This window comes from Alosa pseudoharengus, unplaced genomic scaffold, assembly GCF_046254945.1.
Source record: "Alosa pseudoharengus isolate Yale_2024_CS ecotype anadromous, Long Island Sound unplaced genomic scaffold, YU_APseudo_1.1 YU_APseudo_1.1_scf_1, whole genome shotgun sequence".
NCBI lineage: Eukaryota > Metazoa > Chordata > Actinopteri > Clupeiformes > Clupeidae > Alosa > Alosa pseudoharengus.
This window is the reverse complement of record NW_027468564.1, coordinates 22,565,320-22,590,005: the sequence shown is the minus strand read 5'-3', so window position 1 is coordinate 22,590,005 and position 24,686 is coordinate 22,565,320. Positions and strand designations below refer to the sequence as shown.

At 41.6% G+C, this 24,686-nt stretch overlaps 1 protein-coding gene across 1 annotated transcript in view; it reads right to left on the bottom strand.

Annotated features, from left to right (window-relative positions):
- The window catches only part of LOC143117426 (uncharacterized), a 66,953-nt gene that overhangs the window by 3,218 nt on the left and 39,049 nt on the right, over positions 1 to 24,686 (bottom strand). Inside the window, exon 9 of the mRNA XM_076279139.1 lies at positions 5,617 to 6,324. Coding sequence (XP_076135254.1) covers positions 5,617 to 6,324 — 708 coding nt within the window. The remainder of the gene's footprint in view (positions 1 to 5,616; positions 6,325 to 24,686) is intronic.

The window sequence follows — 24,686 nt, the reverse complement described above, 5'->3', positions numbered from 1 at the left end:
AGTGGGTTTGATTGAATCGTGGTGACCAGAGAGAGAGAGACAGTGGAGAAGACGATGACACACACACAGACACACTCACGCAGAAACAGACAAGAGACACTCACATTTTTTCTCTCTCTCACTCACATTCACACACACACACACACACACACACACACAGAATGAAGTTAAAGTATAATTCCAGAGTAATTTGAACCTTTCTTTTTTACCATGATGAGTCAACATCCCCCTCGAGAGCTATATTATGTTGATTGAAGGATTACCGAGTTTGACTGGCTTTAGAACTTACAGCCCAAATGGATAACAGTGCAAGTATTAAGGGCCATTTACTAAACGTATCCAAACCACCATTTTTAAACCACTAATAATGCTCAAAATAGCACCACATTATCTGCAGTAGTATGAATAGGGTCCCTACACATAAAACGAAACATCAAGAGTAAGTAAACCCAGCCCGATCTGCCGGCTTAGGCTGGAAACATGTCTTTCTCTCCTGCTTCCGTTACAATTTTGCGGGGACCAATCACAAACTGGCTTATCCACCTGGCCCACCCGGATCGTTGATCTGATTGGTTGTAGGACTATCAAATTGTGACATGTAAAAGACGATATGATTCACATCTAGATACATGGGCACAATTCAATACAAGAAAAGATACATGTTCATAAAAAACAATTCAGTACGATTCGATTCGATGCGATGCGATGCAGTTCGATGCAGTTGAAGAATGGAGAGCATTCTGAAAGATTTTTTATTATTTGCTTAAGGTGCACATTCATTTTATATTATCAATTATCATGGTCATGTCAATTAGGCAAAAACATGGGTGAATATGATTATCTAAACTGAGGTTTGTATCATATACTGTATTGAAATGAAAAAAGAACAGTCTACATTTCAGTCAAACACAGCAGCCAAATACAACATAAAAATACATTTTTATAGACTTTATAGACTTTATAGAGTTATATCTGATTGTTTTCAAGGAGCTGTAGCTTATTGTTGAGGTAAGACAATACCGAAATAAAATAAAACAGTGCTTAAGACAATCTTGGCCTTTTCTCAGATAGCCTACAAGAACAAAATAGGCCTAGCCTACATATTAATGAACTGGGCCTATTTTGTTCCAAGTCTGAGTGAATATGAACAAAATAATAATAATTTGTGCATCGTTTTAGCAGCAAGGGCCAAATTATTCTTTAACATTAAGGAAATCCCTTCATCAAACATAAGGCTACTCTACAGACTATCGTTGCCGTTTAGGAATGCTATAGTAAGTGTTTAATTTTGCACTGGATTTTGAAAAACAAAAGAGTAAAAACTGTCAAAGAAACGACCGAGTGCGAGTTGTCACGTGCTTAAGTTGCAGTAGATGTATGGGTAATGAAGTCCTTTGACAACTTTGGGCAATGAGTGTAGCCCAAAACGAACTTCATTACCCACAAATCCGTGCCACGTGTAGTTTCAAAACAGGAAGTGGGATGAACACGCTGCTTGCAACGTAAATAGGGGAGTTCGACTTGCGGCCATGGAGGTATTAGGCTTGTTCGTCTTGACTGAGTCTGACTTTCGTCTGGCTTTCTACGTAAACGTGATCTTCAGAGGCTAGCCGGGAGTAGCTACAACAGAGGGCAGCTCATCCCGGACAGAAAGGCTACAGTCTGCCTGACGTGACTCGCGGGAGATATCGCGGAATGTTGTTTGCAATAAACACAGCAGAACTTTCATTCTTACTCATTAAAATGAGCATGATGACTGACGAAATAAATTCTTATGATGTAGTTTAAATAAACCACTGTTGTCATACAGTTAACAGGCCTGCATTGTAGCACATAAATTCAATATCAAGTGTTTTCCCTATATGTGTGTCTATCTATTTAGCCAACAGCAGAAAATAACAGAATATCCAAACGTTTTCAGTAGGCTAGCCTACCATTGTTGCAGAAATCACGTATAAGAAGGTATCCCTTCGATTTCTGTTTATTTTCGCATATTCCAACATCAGGAAGCAGCATGAGCCTCTAGTCATAATCGTCATGAGGACATTCCTCCCAAATGGCCCTATCACGTCTTTGAACTGACGTCATGAGGGCGTGTTTCAGCTCGTGCAGCTTGTGGAAGGCAACTGCAAGATCTGTCTGCAGGCTAAGGGTGCATTCAGAGCACCTCGGAATGACAAGGACCGCCCCCATGGCTACTTTGTTTTTCCGACAGCAAGTGTTCAAGTGCTTAGCCATCGAATGTGTGACAAACACGGATGCCACAACAAAGGTTAAAACATACACTCACTAATCCTAAACAAACAACTGTATTTGCTTAAAATATAGTGTAAGATGCTCGTGAAAGAAAGATATGCAGCTTTTCAAGTGATAAAAAGGGCAAATTCCCAAGTTCACATTAAAACTGTTGGACATGAAAGGCCACATGGACTACAAACGAACTACAACGTGACGACAAAGGTGATGACGAGCCCCTAACTGGGCAACTCTGTTAGCAAAATCTAGCCCCAGTTTCCGACCTCTGACTCACACATTAAGTGACGTGAATGACGCGGAATGATGATGTTTTCACTCGGAGAAAGGTTTTTACGAAGCCCATGAACGCTATGTCTATGGGCGCGAAATGGGGATCGAATCCTGTCTGCATAAAGAGGCGTGTCGATGACGTATTGATGAGCGTACGTTGCAACCCGCCAACAGCAGCGGCATAAATAACCGGCGCACACCTGATATAAAGTCGATTTTCTCCAGACTGGAATGCTCAAAAATGCTAAAAATGTACCTGAAATGTTCACAAGGGTTTGAGGATCATGAAAACGTGCCCGAAATTCACATTCCTAACTCTATAGAACTAAGACCTTAGCATATGTGGTAAAATTCTGAGCTATGCCCATAGACTTCAATGGAGCAGTCGCTGCCTCTGCTCTGCATAAAGGGGGATTTTGACCCCCCCCTCGTGCGATCCGGGTTCCCGGAAGTGGCTCCTGATGAAGTATCTTGCTCCGCCTTAACAATCTTTGGCTCAAGCGTGGATGTGGGCATGGGAGAGCAGTGCTCAACCACTTCCCCCGCCCACATTTTTCCTACTGGTCGGGGATCAAACCGGCAACCCTTCGATTTCAAGCCTGAAGCCCTAACCAGCAGGCCGCGGCTGCCCCATCCCGCACCGCTTGTGCAAGGACTTGTCATGCAGATTACAAGTGTCGCAGTGTAGCCTAGACAATTTTGTTCAAAATTGATGCATTCAAGTTAACTTTGCAAAGTTAGTACTTATCACAACGTTGTCAATCGCAAACGCTACCGAACATCTCTCTACCAAACTACGTTGCTTAACCAGGCAAGCCTGATGCTTTTTCTCTATGAAGCTCCCCCTAGCAGCTGTACGTGTCGGTACGTGTGCGAGCCTTCCCTTAGTCTGAAGCTCTTTTCCTTTTCTTTGCATCTTCCGTCAAGGGTTTTCGCTGCTTCTTCGCCGGCTCTGCCATTATACACACGTTTGCAAAAATCGCTAGCGTTTCGTTAGCCTGCCTCTGTGCTGGGGATGCAGGATGTAAACCTGCTTATTGCGATGTCTGAGACTGAAGTCATTTAACCATACCGACTTACAAAGATGATTAATTAACACGAAAACGTTGCCTGGTGTCCCTTTAATTTGCGGACGTGAACAAACAGTGAGATGAAGCACACACTAATCCCGACGCAGTGAGTTGCCTGCTACAGCGGTGCTCTGGGAGCAGTTAGGGGTTAGGTGCCTTGCTCAAGGGCACTTCATCCGTTCCTACTGGTCGGGGTTCGAACCGGCAACCCTCCAGTTACAAGACCGAAGCACTAACCAGTAGGCCACATCTGCCCCTAAATTATTTATATTATTCATTGAAGCTAGGGCTGAAACAATTACTCAAGTAAATTCGAATAATTCCATTACAAAAAATGATCGAGGAAGATTCTCTGCCTCAAAGCTTCATTTAATTCCTATCACTTGTATTATGTGGCCTGCTCCGTTTCACACGGACTGTTATTACTGACACGCAAACCCCAGAATTAAGTGGGTCAAATGGAGGAAGTATTTGCAGTTCTTATGCAGGAAATATATTCATTTACTTTGAAGTGACTAGGGCTAGTTTAGGCCTACAGCATGATTGTTGTGCATATTAATAAATTGCACTTAATAACGCGAAATTCTTTTTTATCAGATTACTAGATTAATCAATGAAATAATCGCTAGAATACTCGATTACAAAAATAATCGATAGCTGGAGCCCTAATTGAAGCCCCTATGTTTACAGGCTTGTGGCAATGCACAATGTGATATAAGTGCCAAAATCTATGTTTGGTACTACCAAATTGTCTTGTTTTGTCATGGTGCATGTGTGCAATAAATATTACACTTCGTGAGGGGGAAAAAATCGTGGCAGAGAATCGTGATATCAATTCTAAGCTAAAAAATAGTGATTCATACTTTCCCTGAATCGTGCAGGCTTAGCTTGGTCTGGTGATAGCCAGACTAAAGTGTACCAGACTAAAGTGTACCAGGAGTGTACCAAAATACTTTTTTACAAAGCTTACATTCTGTCTTCGGTCAACTCTGTGTTGTGGGAAAGTCTGTACAAGTCAATTATCAAATACAATGCAAATAGAAGGAGTCCATTGAAGCTTAGCTCCAGAAATGTATGTACTGTATACATTGCTGTTTGTGGCAGTTTGATCAAATATCAGTTAATAATAGTTTGGAAAAACGTTGGAATAGTTGGTAAAAACCACAAACTTTCCTCCAACTGAATTCCGGTCCATTCGGCAATCAGCTTGTACAGACTTTCCCCACAACATGGAGGCAACCGTAAAGTACAACAGTCTTTGGGCCCCAGATGGGTGTGTTATCTGGGATAAATATTGTAACGTTTAATGCACACGACACCAACGTTGTTCAATAGCAGCTTTATTGGCTCACGAACGAGGGCAGGGACCAAGACTTAGACATAGACACAGAACACAATGCAAACAGGGCAGGTCCAGCACGCACACACACCACACATACAGGGGAGGACGCAGCCCCCCACACAAAAAGGATCACACACGAGGGAGAACTAAAAGGGGAACATGTTACAATAAAGACGCTAACTTTACACTTCTAACTTAGGAGAATAACGACATAAACCCCCCGATTGTTCACCCTCGTGTCCCAGCATGCCTTTCGCTGGAGAACGCTAACACAGTCTTTATGCGCCGACGCTACAATATAAACATATTTTACAGTGTTATGGACAAATGTGTCCTCCAAATGAATAAATGTAAATGTACATGTAGTATCAGTCATTCACATAAACACTGTAAAATATGTTCATATTTGTCATATGAGACAGAACCAACTACTATAAGTGGCTAATGCAATAGCAGCTCATCTTTCTCCCTATTATCTAAAACCATCCATCCAAACATACTCACCCTGTTTTGACCTGAGTCCTGTCATAATACCATAATCCCACACATAAACACTGTACAAGTTTTGAATACATGTTATATAAATACATTTTAGACATAATCACCTATAAGGGGCCAATGCAAAAACAGTCAATCTCTCTCCATGTTATCTAAATGCATCTATCAACACATACTTACCCTGTGATGACCTGAGATCATGTCTTTGTTGCTTCAACTTCATCATCCTCTCTTCTGCTCTGATTTTATCCATCTTTTCTCTCTCTTCTAAGACTCTCAAAAGACCTTTGTTCATCTTAAAATGAGAGCTGCCATTTCCTGCCACCATCTCTTCAATCTTTTCCAGTAGCTCCGTCGCCTGCCTTCCATCAGTGCTGTTGTGATTGTTGAGGACATGATATCTGTTCCCACATTTCTCAGTGAGCCATTTCAGGGCTTCCCCTTCACTCTCAATGTACTGCTCAATGGGTGTGTCTCCCAGCCAGTCTCCACGGGTAAATAACAATATGGTGTACCTCCACACTCTCTCACTGAGAAGCTCGAGGTGTTGTTGGGCAGATATTCTCTGTGCTTCAGTGAATGAGATGTCTGCTCGTATGACCAACAGAAACACATGTGGCCCCTGGTCACACAAACCTGGACAGAGCTGAATAGCTCTTTTAGTCATTTCAGCACTATATTCAACCTGATAATGACTCCACCATCCTGGAGCCTCCACCACAGTGACCTGTCTACCTGCTACCTCCCTGTGTCTCTTCACACAAACAGCAGATATCTGTCCAAGCTGAAACTCCTCTCTGCCCAGGATGGTGTTTCCTGTTGAGCTCTTCCCAGCATATTTAAATCCCAGCAGCACAACTCTCAACTCTGATAGGGGTGATGATGTTCCTAATAGAGTGAACACAATACATGTAGTTGTAGCATTAAAATGGAGCATTTAAACATGGGGCGGCAGAACAATGCTGAGTTTTAGCAGGGTTGATAGTTCAGTGAAAAAGAATGCAGGGTCATTCCATCACCTTTCACCTAAATTCTGAAAATCTCCCCACCTGACCATCTCAGAATTTCCTGGAAAAATTATAGTAAAAAGATACAGATTGCAGTAGAACAGTTGCCGCAAATTTGCAGCAAGGTCATATTTTCACATGCAAATTAGATTTCTTGCTAATAGTTGGGGTTAACTTTTGACAATGTTGCAGCAAATTGGGTAAGTGTGGTGGCAAATCACTGGTGAACTGATAAAACCTAGCAACCAACATAGCAACCGCTTTGCGACCCTCTCTCGGCTATAACCGCACTATGCAAGTTTGCCAGATCGGGTAGCGGATCTGTAGTTCGATAGAATGAGTATGACCCATAAAAAACTACAAATTTGACTTGCATCTGATGTCGCAATACATTATATTTTCCTAAAATCATGCAACATACTCTACCTTGTCTGTGGACATATTAAATGAAGTCAAATGAGTTGTTGTCACTGCACTCACATAGGGAAAAAAAGGGTGTCATGTAGCCATGGCAACCAACCTACATGCTAACCACAAGCCAAAGTGCCCCATTTTCAGGGCTGGCTACAGTAGGTGTGAATTTGACAGGCTGACTCAAACAGGAGTTTATTTATTTTATTTATTTCTGGTTGACATAAATGTAAGTGAAATGTTTTAGTTTTTTTTTTTCAATAGCATGTAAGAGAACATAAAACTGTAACTCTCACACCCACCAAATGATAAGCAAACCTAAATAGCTCCAAGAGCAAACCAAGAACTTCACAGCCTTCAAGGGTGTTTCTAGATGACTTTGAAGGGGGGACAGAGTAAGGGTGTGATCAGGCAGGACACACTTTACTGCATGTAGAATGCAAGGTGAAGCATGTTTTCATTAAAAACGTTACCGCTTCATTAAAGTTACCGCTTTGATTTTGAACACGAGGCACTCTGGGCACATAAGTAGCACGCAAAACACTTACTGTCTTTATGAAACAACATAAAAAATGTACCTCACTGCAAAAAACACATCCTGTCTGATTGTGGCCCACAAGAGTCCCACCTCCCCCTACCCAACCTCAGAGATTTGAGGTAATATTATCTGTTTTCAAAGATTATAAAACATTATTCCACTGCTTGGTTGAATTTCCCATTGTCCTGCGTAATTTAGAACAACCATTAACATGTTATTTGAACACCTATATGAAGCACATCCATTTTTTTGGCCGTATCACACTTGTATATTAATTCGCCTAACTCATTGTGAAGTTTAAATGAACTGCCACGTTGCATCCATAAAACACAATGAACAAAAAACAGGATGCACACACTTTCCTAAGAACACCAATGCTGAAGAAATACAACCAATGTTTGTTTTTTCCAGCCCCCAACCAATACTGCTATGTATAATATATGCTATATAATATTTTAACACATAGGTAGGTAAGTCTTATCTTCTACTCTGCAATTGTCTCACCATCCAGAAATGGGTAACTTCTCCTGGCCTCTTGTAGTCTTAGGTTCTTAATTAGTCCCTGTAACCAACAGCAATCTGTTACAAAAACAGAGAGTAAAACAAAACATTTTAAGGATGTATGGTCTTCTCTGTGTCACATACAGCCCCTTATGATAGCATCCTGTTTTAAACTCTTATGTCTATTTTGAAGCTAGGGCCAGGGCTTCAATCAGGAAGCTAACCCATCTTCCCCGTCCTGTGAGCACCTCCCCTGGGTCCTAAAGCCCTATAGCATAACCCTGGCTGGGAAATTATCTGCCATCAATGTTCTCAATGACCTCAAAATGAGAAAGCTAACCCTTCTTCCCCGTCCCGTGAGCACCTCCCCAGGGTCCTAAAGCCCTATTAGCATAACCCTACAGGCAGGGCCGGTTTTCCCTATACGCACACTACGCAAGTTAATGAAGGCCCCCTCCCCCGTCTCCCCTTGAGTCAAGCTAGTGACACACAGGTACTGTATACAGTTACAGCGACAGTGTCTCATACATTATGAAGATAGATAGATAGAAAGATACTTTATTGATCCCTAGGGGCAATTCAAGGTCACAGTAGCATACAGACAACACACACACACACATTCACTAACAGCAGAAAAAGTAATTAAAAGTATATAATATAAAGAACACAACTAAGCAGTAAGGACAGTAGAAGATAAAGAATATACTAAAATATACTAAAATACAAATTATACTAAATAACACTTAATCTAAATCAATTCTAAAAAACAGTATCCACATAGTGGGTGATTAAAGGAACACGCCACCCAATGTCAGTAGTAATATATGTTCTTACCTTAACTTTCACGAGTTGAGTCATACCTCTCCCGTGTCCATACGTGCACTCAAACGCTCTGGTGCGCGGCTGGACTGTGTTAGCATGTTGCTATGCTAGCGGGCTTTGACGGCAACTAAGCGTAGACGTAATCAAAAACATCCACGTTTTACCGACTTAAATACAGTTGCACGAGTAGTTGATAGAAATGCTACGGCCACGCAACGTGAAACGTGGCGATTTTCCAAGCGAATAAACCGGAGAACTACAATGTGTGGCGCAATAGCACTTGGGAGTACTTCGACCTAGCGTAGTAGTATTGTTAACACCTAATTGTAGATCCTATCCACCACAGAGTTTAGAATCCATGCTGGATCGACCCTCAGCCTCTCCCTCCCCTCTGAGCGAGAGAGAGGCACACACACTAGAGATGCGCTGATGGGCTATTATTTCAACCATAACTGCATAGCAAAACTTATCATCCATCAGCCATCCATCAACACCAAAGTTTTTTGACCAATTTTCGAAACGGCACCCGCCCACCATCCGCTAGTTGTTTTAATGTAGGGGAGAACTGGTACAATTGTAACAGCGGTACAAATGTAACAGTGTTTAATTCTCAAGATATGGTGTAGCTACGGAAACGTAAACAGACACATATCATGTAATTATGTATAATCTTACAGCCATCCAAATATGAATGGTCTACTATAAATACGACCAGAGATATTAAGCAAAAAGGTGCAAAATTCAAGCATCGCAATTTATTTATTTTTAACCGCAACTGTTTGTTTAAGTTTGCTTTGTGAAATTTGAGCGTGTGGACTTCAATCATGTCATTCATATCTTCAGTCCCTCTGTTTCAAGTTAACATGAGTCCTATTTGATTTATGTAGTCACAGCACATGCAATTAAATGAAAATAAAAACATGACCTGTGCGGGTCAGTTGTAACACCAGTCTCTATGGCAAGATGAACTGATTTTATCGCGAATGCACGAACATTCTCATTGCGAGTTATGGATTATGATTTTTGTGCCGCCATCACCCAATTAAAGTTAACACAGCAACTTGAAATATCACTGTTGGACCAAATACTTCAGACATGTAAGAAATAAGCAGTTTATCAACTATATTTACTGGTTTTATCAAGTGGATATGGCCAAAATAAGCATATTTAAAGGTTATTGTGAGCTAGCATAACACCGTAATATGCAATGGCTAATCAATAATGCAATAAATTAGCTTTAACAGTCATACATTTGGACTTTTTTTCTTGATTTTATATGAAAACAGATGCTCTTTGTTTAACACAGCACTGTTTTGTGTTAAAATATGTTATAGGATTCACGATTTTAGTGTTACATTCATGACGCTACTGTTACAACTGTACCGCACTTTTTTATGGCTGTTAAGTTAAATTATTGACAAACTATAACATCTTTTTTAAATTCTGTTTCAACTTTCATGGAGTAGACATGTACGACTCTGTTCTGGTCAAATTTCACAACTCTCAAGTCTATCGTCTTTGTGTAAATCGAGTTTGAATTGGAAAAATAAAAAAGTGTTACAATTGTGCCGGTTCTCCCCTAGGCTATATGGGTGATGCAGCGCTGCTGACGTGAGGCTAGAAAGCCCTTGCCTGTTCTAGGAAGACTGATCCAATGCAGCAAATATATTAAAAGGCTAAAGTCGTACATTGGCTATGTTGTAGCCTATCCCCAGAATATCAGCAGCAAACTCAGTCTCTGTCTCGCAAAACAGTCTCCAAATAAAACGCACATCGGCCTGTTGCCTTTTCTGCCAGCTTGTGAAAATATATCGTCCAAAATGCTTGATTGCATTGCATTCTCCACATTTTTAGCTACATTTTCATGTACCACATCAGCATTTTTGTTCAGTGAATCTTTTGTAAATTGCTTTACAATTACCGTCGGGCCTATAGGCCTATTGCCTGGCTTGCCTCAGCTTCGGTCACGTCCTTTTACAATTTTATCATTGTAATAAAAAACGCAATTTGCCACATAATTTCAACATGCTCCTGGCCTACTAATTAATGCCTATTGTACTTTATTTTTTGCAAAAAGAAAGAAATCCTTGATAAATAACAAGTCATTCACATTATAGGCTACTTTACACACTGTTATGTCAGGGTGACTGAAAGCCTGTTCTGAAGACTCCCATTCATTTTGACTGCACGAGCGCGTCTTTTTCAGACAGACAGCGCAATTCATTTTAAAGCAATTTACAAAAGAACTTTGGTGTTGATGGATGGCTGATGGATGATAAGTTTTGCTATGCAGTTATGGTTGAAATAATAGCCCATCAGCGCATCTCTAGTGTGTGTGCCTCTCTCTCGCTCAGAGGGGAGGGAGAGGCTGAGGGTCGATCCAGCATGGATTCTAAACTCTGTGGTGGATAGGATCTACAATTAGGTGTTAACAATACTACTACGCTAGGTCGAAGTACTCCCAAGTGCTATTGCGCCACACATTGTAGTTCTCCGGTTTATTCGCTTGGAAAATCGCCACGTTTCATGTTGCGTGGCCGTAGCATTTCTATCAACTACTCGTGCAACTGTATTTAAGTCGGTAAAACGTGGATGTTTTTGATTACTTCTACGCTTAGTTGCCGTCAAAGCCCGCTAGCATAGCAACATGCTAACACAGTCCAGCCGCGCACCAGAGCGTTTGAGTGCACGTACGGACACGGGAGAGGTATGACTCAACTCGTGAAAGTTAAGGTAAGAACATATATTACTACTGACATTGGGTGGCGTGTTCCTTTAATCAATCAGGTGCACTTGCAATGACTGAAGCAGGGACTGAGCCTGTGGTTCTCTGTGCATAAGGTAAGGTAAGGTGCTCTGTGTGAATGAGTGTCATCATGGTGATGGTGCAAATGAGTGAGTGAGTGAATGAGTCAAACAGTGCAACAGTGCAAGAATAAAGTCTACATATCTCTATATATATAACTATATTAAGAAAGGTATAAGTGTGGTCACAGTTCGGCTGTGGCATGGAGGGAGGGGTTGTGCATATGTGCTAATATAGCACGCAAACAGTGAGGCAGAAGACAGTGGTAAAAAGTGGCTAGTGGACAGACAGTTTAAGACATGGAGGTGGTGAAGAGGCAGACAGACTATGTGGAAAAGTCTATTTCTCCTCTTCCCTTAAGTGAAGCATTGAACAGTTCAATGGCCCTGGGGACAAATGACTTTCTCAGTCTGTCTGTTGTGCAAGGCAGTGAGCGAAGTCTCCAGCTGATCAGGCTCTTCTGCTTAACAATAGTGCTGTGGAGTGGATGACACTCATTGTCGAAGATGTTGATCAGTTTGTTCAGCGTCCTTTTGTCAGATATTGAAGTGATGCACTCCAGTTCAGCTCCCACTACAGAGCCAGCTTTCCTTACCAGCCTGTCAAGTCGCCCCGCATCCTTCTTCTTTGTGCTTCCTCCCCAACATACCACTGCATAGAAGAGGACGCTGGCAACAACAGACTGAACATCCTGAGGAGCTTGCTGCACACATTGAAGGAGCGCAGCCTCCTCAGGAAGTACAGCCTGCTCTGCTCTTTCTTGTAGAGTGCGTCAGTATTTGCTGCCCAGTTGAGTTTATTGTCCAGGTGGAGACCTAGGTACTTGTAGGGGCTTACCACCTCGACATTGACCCCATCAATGGAGACTGGTAGCAGAGTGGGCTTAGACCTGCGGAAATCCACCACCATCTCCTTGGTCTTTGAAGTGTTGAGTTGGAGATGATTGAGTTTGCACCATTGCACAAAGTCCTCCACCAGGCTCCTGTACTCCTCCTCCTGTCAGTTCCTGATACACCCCACAATTGCAGTATCGTCAGAAAACTTCTGCATGTGGCATGACTCAAGTGTTGTAGCAGAAGTCAGATGTGTACAAGGTGAACAGGACTGGAGAGAGCACAGTTCCCTGTGGTGCTCCAGTGCTGCTGATCACAGTGTCAGAGAGACAGTTCTTCAGTCTGATGAACATGAAATCGAATTAGCATAGTGCATAAAAAAAGGAAGAAACTTCACAAGAATGAACAGCGGGAACAGCAGTCGGGTAAACTTGTGTTCGTTCCATGGTTTGATGTCTACACGCTTCTCTCCAGCGCGCGTTGCTGGCCTAGACTAGGCCTACATAACAGGGAAGTGAATCCAATGATCTGTCTGCGGCTTGCTTCCCAGTCATGGTACTTCACAAAGTTGTGAAATATAATCGCATGTTCCGTTTTCTGAATGCGGGCGACATTAAAAAAAAAGAAGAAGGAAAAAACGCATCTTTAAATGCGCTCATCGTAATGTGCAGCTCGGGATGAAACTAGCAGTTTTTCAGCAGAAACATGCGAGGACCCATCGAAACTAATCAGTGATTTCACTCTTCCAATACATTTTAAAAGAAGTAAATGTTTTTACAATATTTCAGTCAAGCTTTAGTTGGTTTAGATAGCCTACAACTGAATGTAATGGAAAGTAGCCTAATGTGCTGATATAGCTGTGCTGCATGGGCAATAGATGCACGTCGTAAATTAGGCCTACCAGTATATGAAGTATTAAAATTATTGTTTAAAATAGTTTACGCTTGAAAAAATATTGAAGGGAATCAGGGGAACCAGATCAGTAGCTATGTCTTTGACAAGTAGACAGGTATGTCTTTGACAAGTGACCGTTGACCTGTTCCCCTACAGTGTGGGTGAAACTGGCAGGAAAGGAGAGATGGGAAGAACGACTGTGCTTTTGACCGGCACAGTCTCACGTTCCCTCCTGCATGTTTGTCTTTCATTCGTCCTCCATTTCATACCCACCACATTGTTCATGGTGTCCCAGAGACAGATGCAGCCTGATAACATCATAAACGTTGTTTTGTGTACATGTTGTTTGATGCCCATATGGTCCTGCCTCCATACTGGAAAATACAAAAAAGAAAACAAGCTGCACACATTTTGAAAAAATGACTGGAAATACAGCATGAACTGAACCCCCCTACACACACTAATGCCCCGTTCTATTTGTCTGTTCAAGTCGTTTTCCGGGCTGTTTTCACCAGTTCAAAGTTCAAACTTGCAAAGGAAACGCCCAGGGAACTCCCTCTGAAGTTCTACCGTGAATCGTCATCTCGGTCGAACCCACACACACACCGGTCAGTGTAGCCTAGAAGTTCATAGTTCGCAGTATCTTTCCTGCTGTTTTAAATATTTCTTATGTCCATTATAATCATGCAAACCAAGTTCCTCTTTCCGTTTAGAGCATCAAAGTTTGCTGCTGCCCTATTCAACTCTATTCATTCATGAAGAGATCCATCTACAAATGTGTGAGAGTGAGAGATTCAGGAAAGGATGCTTTTGATGACAAGCACAAGTATGACAACAGTTCAGACCACTGCAGCTTATTACATGACCAGGTCCATCCTTTACAGAGAAGACCTCTGGTCTCCAGTCTTTTGAAAAGCTCACTGTCATAAGCCCCAAGTTTTATTTATTTATTTATTTTTGTTGTTGTTGTAGTGAAATACAGCATGGTGATGAAAATACATGCTGGTGATTAAAATACAGGTGATTCAAATCCATACAGGTGATTAGAATGCAGACAAAATACAGCAGGTGATTAAATTACATACATGTGTTTAAAATACATACAGGTGATTAACATACAGCAGGCGATTAAAAAGGCCTGGCATGATCGGCATCAAATTAACCAATGCTCATGCAATATGTGCCATGAAATCCCCAAAAGGAAGGACAGACACCAAACCTGTCATCACAGAAAGAAAAAAAACTCATGTATAGGGATAGTGGATATCATCGGGAACAATTCATTTTCAATTGCATCAAAAGATCACTCGTTTACTGATATACTCCCTCTTTGCATTGTAAATAAAATACATAAAGTGAAATACAACTTAGGAGCGAAAAGTAAATGAAGAGTTTGGTTACAAAAAGCTATATCCACCATTTTAATGATTTTTCTACATTTTGATTGCAGTGGAAGTAATTTCAGTAGAACTGTAATTGGGTATTGTTACTTGGTTTATCTTTACGCAATCAAAACACCACAACTGCAATTTAATTGATATTACTTGAAATACGCAATTAAATAGCCTGACTTTTTAATGTTTTTAAAAACGAATTTTGGAATCAAACTCTTCAAATATAGGAAAATATAATAGAAAATGTCACTGCAATTCTTCAAAATAACCACAAACAAGTATACATTTAATTTGAGTGTAAAAAAGCAGACTTATTTGTAAATACCCCCATTCTTACAGGGTACAAATAAGAAACATTAATCAGATGCACACATTTGCCATTCTGTCAGATTAGTCTTTATGATGCCACTGTAATGTCTCCTCTATTCTATTACATTAAGTAATTAATGCTTAGTTAATGATAAACAAACAAGCTTGGCATCATGTAAACATGATTGTCTATCTGTACAGGAAATGGCAGCAAAAAAAGACTATTGTACACTCTCACTGGTACAGTGGTGGCGATCTTGTGAGATGGTCTAATAGAACTACTCAACTCAACTACGTATGCTGACTATCCTTGCTAATACATGCCTGACCAGGCTTGGAATTTCACCATTTTAGGGGCAAGGCCACTTGGCCTTCAGTTGGGCATATTTGGTGGGGGGCACAAAGGCCACATGTCAGGGCACCAAGGCCAAGGTTAACTATACAGTAGTAGGCTATAAAAATGATCAAAGTTGTATTTAGCCTATTCACAGCAGTAGACCTGCATCACTGTATGAGACATTACAAAAACATGAAACATGATACAGTGATGCAGGTCTACTGCTGTGAATAGGCTAAATATAACTTTGATCATTTGTATAGCCTACTACTGTATATGCTGTATAATATTATTACATAAAACTGTAAATCATCTGATCATCTAATATTTACAGATACCTATAGGCTATATTTAACATTTATTTTATATTTGGCCTGTTATGAAATAATGTATTGAACAATTTAAGGACATGCTTCAGTGTTGGTTTACGTTAAGAGATGCTTCAGTGTTGGTTTACGTTAAGAGATTTGGGAAACCTTTTCTGGAGTCTCTGCCTCATCTGAGCTGCTGACTTTCCCCTCCTTCAATCTTTGATGTGTCCTGGATCTTGCCAGTGGTCCAGACGCTGATGAGCCAATCCCAGAATCCTGATCTGAGGGGGCTTCAAATGCTGTATCTGAGATGTGTATGTGGTAGGCTGAGGTTACAGATGTTATATCAGACCAGTCGTCTCCTCCCACTGAAAACAAACATATAAGGAATTAGGAACTTAAATATCATAGTTCTGTCATTGATGTTTAATGTAGGATCTTACTCACTCTTAGGGGGAGCCATCATGCTCTTAGCAGCTGATATCTCAGAGTCTCGTTCTGAGGGGGCTTCAGATGCTGTGTCTAAGATGTGTGTGTGGTAGGCTGAGGTTACTGAGGTTATATCAGACCTGTCATCTCCTCCCACTGAAAACACACAAAGACTTACTGTAAGCTGCGTTCAAGATGGATGACTCTCTGGCTGCAGCTGGCATTGAGCCCAAGTTTGAGTACAGAATCTCCTGGCAGAAAGCTACGTCAAGGCAGGGACTCTGATATGGGTGAGATCTCTCCAGCAATGTGAATTTGAATACACCAATCACATGCAACCAGTGTTAAAGCAGCACTAAAGAACAGTTGCTCCAGGGCTGCTAACTCTCACGCATTGCCCGTGAGCCACACACATTTGATTGTTTTTTCACGCTCACACGCCACACCCCCGATTTCTCACGCTGAAGTGTCAACCCTGTCGGTCAAATGCCTGAAAGATGAGTTTATCTATGTAGATCTACCTGTTGAGCCACTTGTGATTGACTAGTTTTGCTTTCAGAGACGGTGAGGGGGTTCAAGAGTTACAATTTTCTCACATTTTGCGAAAATTAAAATTGAACTTCAATAAAATGTAATCATATTTGCATTTTGCACACAGTTCTGCACACCCATTGCTCTCAGTGAAATACAGTGGGCAGTGCTTCGACTTGGCCAGCTTCACTCGCGGTCCGCGCGTGGGATCACGCGGTATCACGCGACTTTAATTTGTATTTTCCCAGTGAGACGCTGCAACAACCCAAACAACCGGTAGATGGCTCAAGTGAGTAGGGTGTCTCGTAAAAAGAAATGGAGCCTGGAAAACCCTACACAGACTTCACTACAGACTTTAGCAGACTGGTTTAGAAATAATTTAATAGCCAGAAATATGCCTGCCCTGCCCTAATAAAGAAATATTGCGAGTGAATCCCGTTTGCAGCCGTAGAAGAAACGCAGGACAAATTAAACATTCTGGTTTTCTTCGAGTGCAACGATGATAGACAGACATAATTTGGACAAAATATAGAGCATATTAACCTCCGTTGCTCAGCCAAATGCCTTCCTGTTACGTCCTGTTATCACGGAGTTACAGGCATAAACGATTTTTTAAGGTCACAAGTTTACTTCATTAGCGGTTTATTTTTTTGATTATTAAAGAGTGTTTTTCATTTAAAGGTTTGACTTCGTGCTTATTCAGTAGAGCATTTAGTGCTCTTCCCAATCCCAGACGTTCACATTGCATGTTTGTTTGTAATGGATGCAACCGCGAGATAGGCTACGCGTTTGACGGCAATGAGTTGTGAACGGACATGAACCAAGACATATAGCCTAGCCCAGCAGCAATCTAGGGACTGTTCGTTATTTATTGAAGGGGCCACCGGATGAATTTTGAGTGCTTCAGTCAAAAGTTGCATGACCCTCCCTTGCCTGCTAGAAATTGTTCAATGACCCTCCGACAGAATTGTTAAAAAAGACATGACCCTCCCCTTGCCGTCTTCCGCCCGCGCTGCTTTGCGCCACAGCCACACACTGTGATAACGTTCTTAAATCAATCTTTCGTGAGCTTGCATGCTACCAGTCCTTCCTTTTCAAATGTGTTGCGCCTGTTTGCACAATTTCACAAATAATCATATGTGATTAATAATATGACAAATAATCCCTGTGCATGGGGACCGAAACAATGCATGCCAACTTTTTCCGTGTTTATCACGTATTTTAACTTTCCCCCGCTGTCTTGCCGTAGAATAGGCTATCCCAGATTTTAATACTCTCATAACAACCCTGCCATCGGGCCTGTCTCTGTGTTGCCCTGTTGCTACCCCTTGCCATTCCAACGAAACAGATGTGTTCAAATCATCGTTTTCCTTGCTTGAATGTCATAAACATACAACTTTAGACAGCAGAATTACGCATAGGCTACTTGGAACATAACACATTGACAAAGGACAGATGTATCGTAACACCCCCAATTATCACCACTTTTGTTCAGAAATTCTAAAACAACGATGTTTTTTAACACTTCAAAATAACATTTGCTAAATTAACCTTACATTTTTCAGTAGCCATAGGTGTGTAGATCAAAATCTGGTTTGGTTCTTAACGGCACATGGACGGTTAGACCGAGAATTCTTGTCGTGAAATTAAAATTCCACTGGAGCTCCAAGCGGTTGTGTACACGCAGCCTTACAACACTGTTTACAGCTCTTTGAGTCACGGTAAAATGTCATTTTTGGTACATAGCTAATTTAGATACACCTATGGTGTGGGTGGTTGCGTCTCTTTAGGAGTCTGCTGTCTTGGTTTGTATAGAAATGGATATAAGTGACACATACACGCAAGACGGTGGAAATACGGGACCGACGGTAATAGGGGGAGTTCCGATATGTTGCTAGTGACAAAATATTAACTTTCAGTGTTTTACGATATCTTTGTCATGGGGAAGTGTTTTTCCCCATGCATTTATTCTAGGCTACTGCAGTGATTGCCGTGAGAGAAGCGGGTTCTGTGTTTTGTTCATGTCAGTGACTGACGCGAGAGAAGCGGTGTCTGTGTTGTGTTGCATTGCGTTGCGTTAATTTATTTTCATTGGGCATACCGTGCCGTGCCGTTCACAGCTCTTCAGTTCAGTTTTTTGAAACAATGAGTGCAGGAAGCGCGTTTGTATGGTTATATTGCTTGACGGGGGATCCCAAGCAGCTTTCAGCCATAAGGCTACTTTGAGAACATTTCAATTCACCCGACACTAATATTCAAAATGTTGACAACTTTGATTCGACGACCGGTTTGATTCCCATTTTTTTTTCACGGACCGTGGGGGGGGGGGGGGTATTGGGGGTTCGGGGGTTCCATGTTCCATATGTGTTATGCATGCATTACTTGAAAAGAACTAGCTCCAGTTATGTATGAACAGTGAAGGTAACGAACTCTTAAAAACGTGAAAAACGTGAACTTGAAGAAGTGAAAATGTAACAATATGAACTATGAAAATTGAACAACTTGAAGCTACATCTATCAAGTGTGAACATGCTTAACAAAATATGGGAACAAAACATGGGAACTAAACATGCATTATGAATATAATCAGTGGGAGCCCTGTGCTTGTTCCCTGCAACAAGACAGTGACATCCTCAGTGTGTTTGAAATGTCCAGTCGATTGCGCAATTTGGTTTTAGTTGCAGTCATTGCAGAAAACCCGGCCTCGCATAGATACGTGGTGGGAAATGGTAGCAACGTTTTCAGCGCTTTTACGGCTATCTCGGGATATTCTGCTTTGGTTTTGATCCAAAAACCCGCCAGAGAGGTTTCCTCATACACACTCTTAAGACCACCGTCATTTGCAATTTCGATCAACTGCTCTTCCTCCTGCGCTGACATGTTAGGACTATTCGGGATATTGACAAATGGGTTGCGGACCCACTCATTGGTTTGCCGTGGATCTTTGGAGGATGGGAAGTAGCCTAACGCTCAAACTCATTTGAAAGCGCAACAAGGTAATCGCGCACCAGCTGCAAGAGAAAGGGCCCTGCCTCAGTCTCTCCCAAAACCCCCACTACTGTTTGGAACATATCAAATACACCCCGTCCCCATTCGTCCCCACAAATCAAGCTTGGCTTTAAATGCAGCGACTTTATCTGCCAGTTTAAATACAGTCGTCATTCTCCCCTGGAGTGACAGGTTGAGGTCATTAAGCAACCCAAATATGCCACATAGGTAAGCGAGTTTTGACACCCAGTCCTCATCACTAAAATGTGCAGCTAACGGTGACTTTTTTTCTGTAAGAAATCTCTGCAGCGGCTCTCGCAACTTAAACACCCTGGCCAGTGTCTGCTAAAGATGCTTGTTTTTTGATGCTCATTCTAGCAGTTTAGCTAACTTCGTGTGACACTACCGTTCGCCAAGAACATTGGATCAAGTGAAGTGAGCTGACCTGAGGCTGCAGCGCTGAAGGCAATATGTAAAGTGTTGAAGGCGGGACAGACGTAAGAAAATAGACCTGGCAAAATGCAAACATGTGTGCAATCAAACAACTGCATATAGGCCTATGCCATGTAAAAACGTGACATTATTGCGAATTAAATTGAGTTTAGTTTGCATGCATTTTTTTTAAACTCATGTCGTAGGCTACGGCCCGGTTAGGAATGTACCGGCCGCGGCCCGGTGTTTGGGGACCGCTGCCTTAGATGGCAGGAAAAATCTTCAGCCTATTAACTGACCACCCGATTCACGTTGGCTGGGGGGGAAGGGGGGCCATCAGACATTTGTGACCAGTTAATTCGGCCCTGCCCCCAACAAATCACACCTTCCCACCTCTGACAGCTTAAAAGAACTCACACCTATTCACAAACCTGCGGCATTTTGCCGTGTTTTGAAATCCTATGCAGCTTTCAATAGTGAGGAAGCAATTTTGCATTGTAGGCATAACTAACATGCAATAACGCCACCAACAACAACCAAAACTAGGCTAATCATTGTCAAAATGTAAATTAAATGTAACATTATTGTGCATCAAATTAAAATGTTCTCTTTTGCAAACGTAGGCATAGTAACAGAATAATTTAATCAATCCGTATGTTTCATTAGGCTACTAGGCTATTTGTTTTGCCTTACTCATTATTCATTTAGGCTAGGCCTTTTTATTCAGTTATTAATCATCTTCCTTCTCACTACTTGTGTAGCGCACGCATTCTCCGACCTGTCACCTGTCACTCATCATCGGAAGGGAAGTGTTTGGAATCATTCCCGCGTTACAATCGTCAGCCAATCAAGGTGGTCACTTCAGTCAAGCTCGTGCATGAGTAATGACGTCATCTATAGCAACGAAGACTCACTCCTAGTTTAGGAGTTGTCTGAAAGGCTTTGTGAATAACTTTTAAGAGAAAACTCCAAGCTAAAATCTTTTAGTGCGATTTAGGAGTAGCCTACTCCTAGTGGTCACTCATTATCGTAAGGGAGGTGTTTGGAATCATGCCCGCGTTACAATCATCAGCCAATCAAGGTGGTCACGCTTGCCCATTTACACAAATGAATGGTCGAATATTACTGATGATCATTGTTATTTAAGAACATGCAGTGTGCGTAGGGCACCAAAAACATCTTGCTCGTAAAAAAGCATCATACCGCACATTGTGGCGGGTCTGTTATTTACTGTAGGCTGCGCAAACCACAGGGCAAGCCTGCATTCGAGGCCTTCTGTTGAAGACTTTTATATAAAGCCTGCGCTAACAGTAATCCTCCTGCCCCTGATAGGCCTACCACAGCTGTGGATATGTGTGGAATGTTCAAGTAATAACACAATCCAATGTGTGTCTCAATTGTCCCCCGCTGACCAGGGGGTCGTTTCTAGAAGAGTTAGCAACGATGTTGCTCAACCACCATGGTACGACGCAACTTGCGACCAAACAACAACATTGTTACACCTGTTTCCAGAATGCATCGTACCTGTGTCGCAATTCGCTACCTCCGACGTTCGAACAATGTAGTTCCAACAACGTTGTTGATGATGCAGCGAAAGATATCATTGGTGGAAACAGTGGCAACGTGTAATACCCCACCCCTTGAAAATTCTCTGCCACAGCCTATGTTGACATTTTTCTCATTTAAACCGAGTGATTAATGCTGGCATTGTCATTATCATCTGCAAAAATCTAAACCTATTAATTGCAAGTATATAAAACATTTTACTGAAGCCGACCAATATGTGCTATTATTTGTGTTAAATATCTATGTTGGAAAAAATATATAGCCTGGACAAATGTCTGGGTATCCCATTGATTATTAACTGTCCCGTGGCTTAACGGCAGCGCGTCGGTGCACTGCGCGCTCGGCCGGAGTTCGCATCCTATCTCTTCTTTTCATCTCTGAGTAAGAGTAGGCCTACGAGACAATAGGTTTTGACCATACATATTTATGTATATAATTACTCTACATCGAGAGACCATAGGTACAATATATCAGTCAAAAACAACGGAATCTGTGTCACACCAGTTCACCTGCAGGTAGCGAGAAGCAAGAGGAAAATCTCACATCAGAAAATCGAACCTACAACGTTGGGATAATAAGTCATCTGCTTTAGCCACTACACCATTTAACACTGCTGTTGTTAGGGACTGTGAAGATTATAATACTAAAATCAAGGCAATACTTTAATTAACATAAATAGCAAGAATGAGCCAAGTAGGGGAGCAGTGTCTTAATCAAAATTAAGCTACAGGATAGATCAATCATTGAGTCACGAGATAAACATCCACTTCGCAAATTTTGGTTAGGCGGTTGTGATTTTTGGTTAGGCGCTCCAGACACCAACAGGAACTACCAAGGAACGACACAAGTGCGACTGCCTAGGGGCAGTAGTTCAAACGACCAAACTTTGCGTCCTTGTTTGCGATTGAGAGTTCGAACTACCTTTTCTAGAAACACCAAATCCAAGAACGATGGAGCGTACTACCAAGGTTGCTACGCAAGTTAGCAAACGATGCTTTCTAGAAACGACCCCCAGACCACCTCACACATTTCTCTAGATTTTGCAACGAATTTACATGACACAATGCCATAAAATATGCCAGTTTTAGGACACAGAATAATGTTTGTAATGATACCAGTTAGGCCTACGTTTAACAGTAACAAGTGTAATGAGCTATTCATTGTCGAAGGTGCATGGTCAAGTGAAATTCTTACTTTGGAAAACAAACATTTGCCGATATCATCGCCGATCATCAGAATATTGCTCTGGACTGCAGGTAACTTGTTAACCCAGTGGTTCTCAAACTTTTATTTAATTCCCCACTTTGATCAAGGGGCATTACTGATGATAGTGGAGATAACGTGTTATCCCGAGGCCTTTGCCAGTCAGCATCTCCGACGGTAGTCTACCCTATTAAAAATAGGCTATACGTTTTCGATGTCCCAAACGGAGAGACATAGGCTACTTTATTGTTTTTAACGATCTCTATGCTACTCACAAAAATGTAGGCATGGGGACATGATGAAGTAGGCTATCCAACTGTCGTGTGTTAAATTATTGTGATTACGAGCCAGTGGTTTTCAAACATGCGTGACTCGGACATCTAACTAAATGCAACAGGCTCATATCTTCCTCGCATTCGCAAAATGAGGACCAGTGTTTTGTCAAATTGCAAATAGCTATTCGTTTTAACGAATTTTTATGATAGTAGCCTATGCTTTTTGTATAGGCTACTATCTTAATCTTGGAATATCGGGAGGGAAGTGGCGCGTCTGCAGTCAGCCAAATATGAATGTAATTCTGCGGCATAAAGCAGATGTATTTGTTTATTGTACAGAAACAGAAAAATAAAAATGACATGTCAAGCAGTCAACTGACTACATTGCAGTCAAGAAGTAGGGTAAATTAAGACACTGTTTTGATTTGCGTAGTTGCATTGCCCCCAACACTGACAATAACATAGCAGATTTCGATTTTCGCTACCACCGTGTAGTCAAGCCTTAAGCCATACCCAAGTAGCCTTAATCGAGGTAATGTTTAATTATGCACGATTTATTTTGTTATTGAATTCGTAGGCTGGGATTCCTCTCGGTAACAATTATGTTTGGTAGCCTCCTGCTTTTTCAGAAGGGGCGGCAGTCAGGCTACTGACAGAGCGATGTACAGTGGCAGAGCGACGCACAGTGGCTGAAAGTGGTACTAAAGCTTCACGCAGCTTCACGCCTCGTAATGCGCGACTGAAGTGGCCATTTGAAAGCGATGCCCACTGTATCTCACTACCTCTTCACTCAACACATGGCAAACCCCATATCACAATAAACAGCAAACCTTACTGAATACGAGGATATAAGTGCCTCTGTGTAGTAAGCGGTTCCTGAGTAATCCTGAGTGAAATTGCAACAAATGTTCTACATAATCTCCAACTTTTGGCCAAAATTATAATGTATTCTAATGTAAACTATTTATGCCAGTGCATAGATTTTTGTAAATTGCTCAGCTATAGAGTATCCCACTATCATGGTTCTTATGTTACCAAATTCCAGCCAATCCCACTTACACAGAATATATATTTCTATTGGCATGCTTCCTAGTGACATTAATGCAAAAATATGACGAAAAACAAATAATGAGACACAAATATGTTTTTCTTGATATAACGCCTGACATGAGCCATATGCAAACATTATCACTTTCCCAGATCGCATACGTTCCCACATATGGGTAGCCCAGACTGTCCTGAAAAAGGAAGATATAGCATGTGTAGATGGCCATTACAATGACCAAGATCTTATCTTAGATCAACTAGCTGAATAACACAGATAACCACTTCTGCATAATTTCATGGAGTGCTGAAATGTACACACATCACATCATCACACCGGGAAAAATAAATTTGCCGATTTAATATCATGGGCAAAATCCTAAGCACAACTTGGTGTGTAGTCTGTTGAAATGTTTTATCAGCTAGTTTGGGCTTTGAAGTCTGCTTGGTGCACGGTGGCCTTTCTTGTTTTATATTTATCAGCACTGCCACAGCAGTGTCTCCTGATCAGTTTATGACTAACTGGTACTGTACCTTTGTCATCCTGGCTAAGCAGCCTGACTGAGAGCAGCATACACTATGGGCCCGAGTTCGGCAGCAATATACAGTAAGTAGCGGA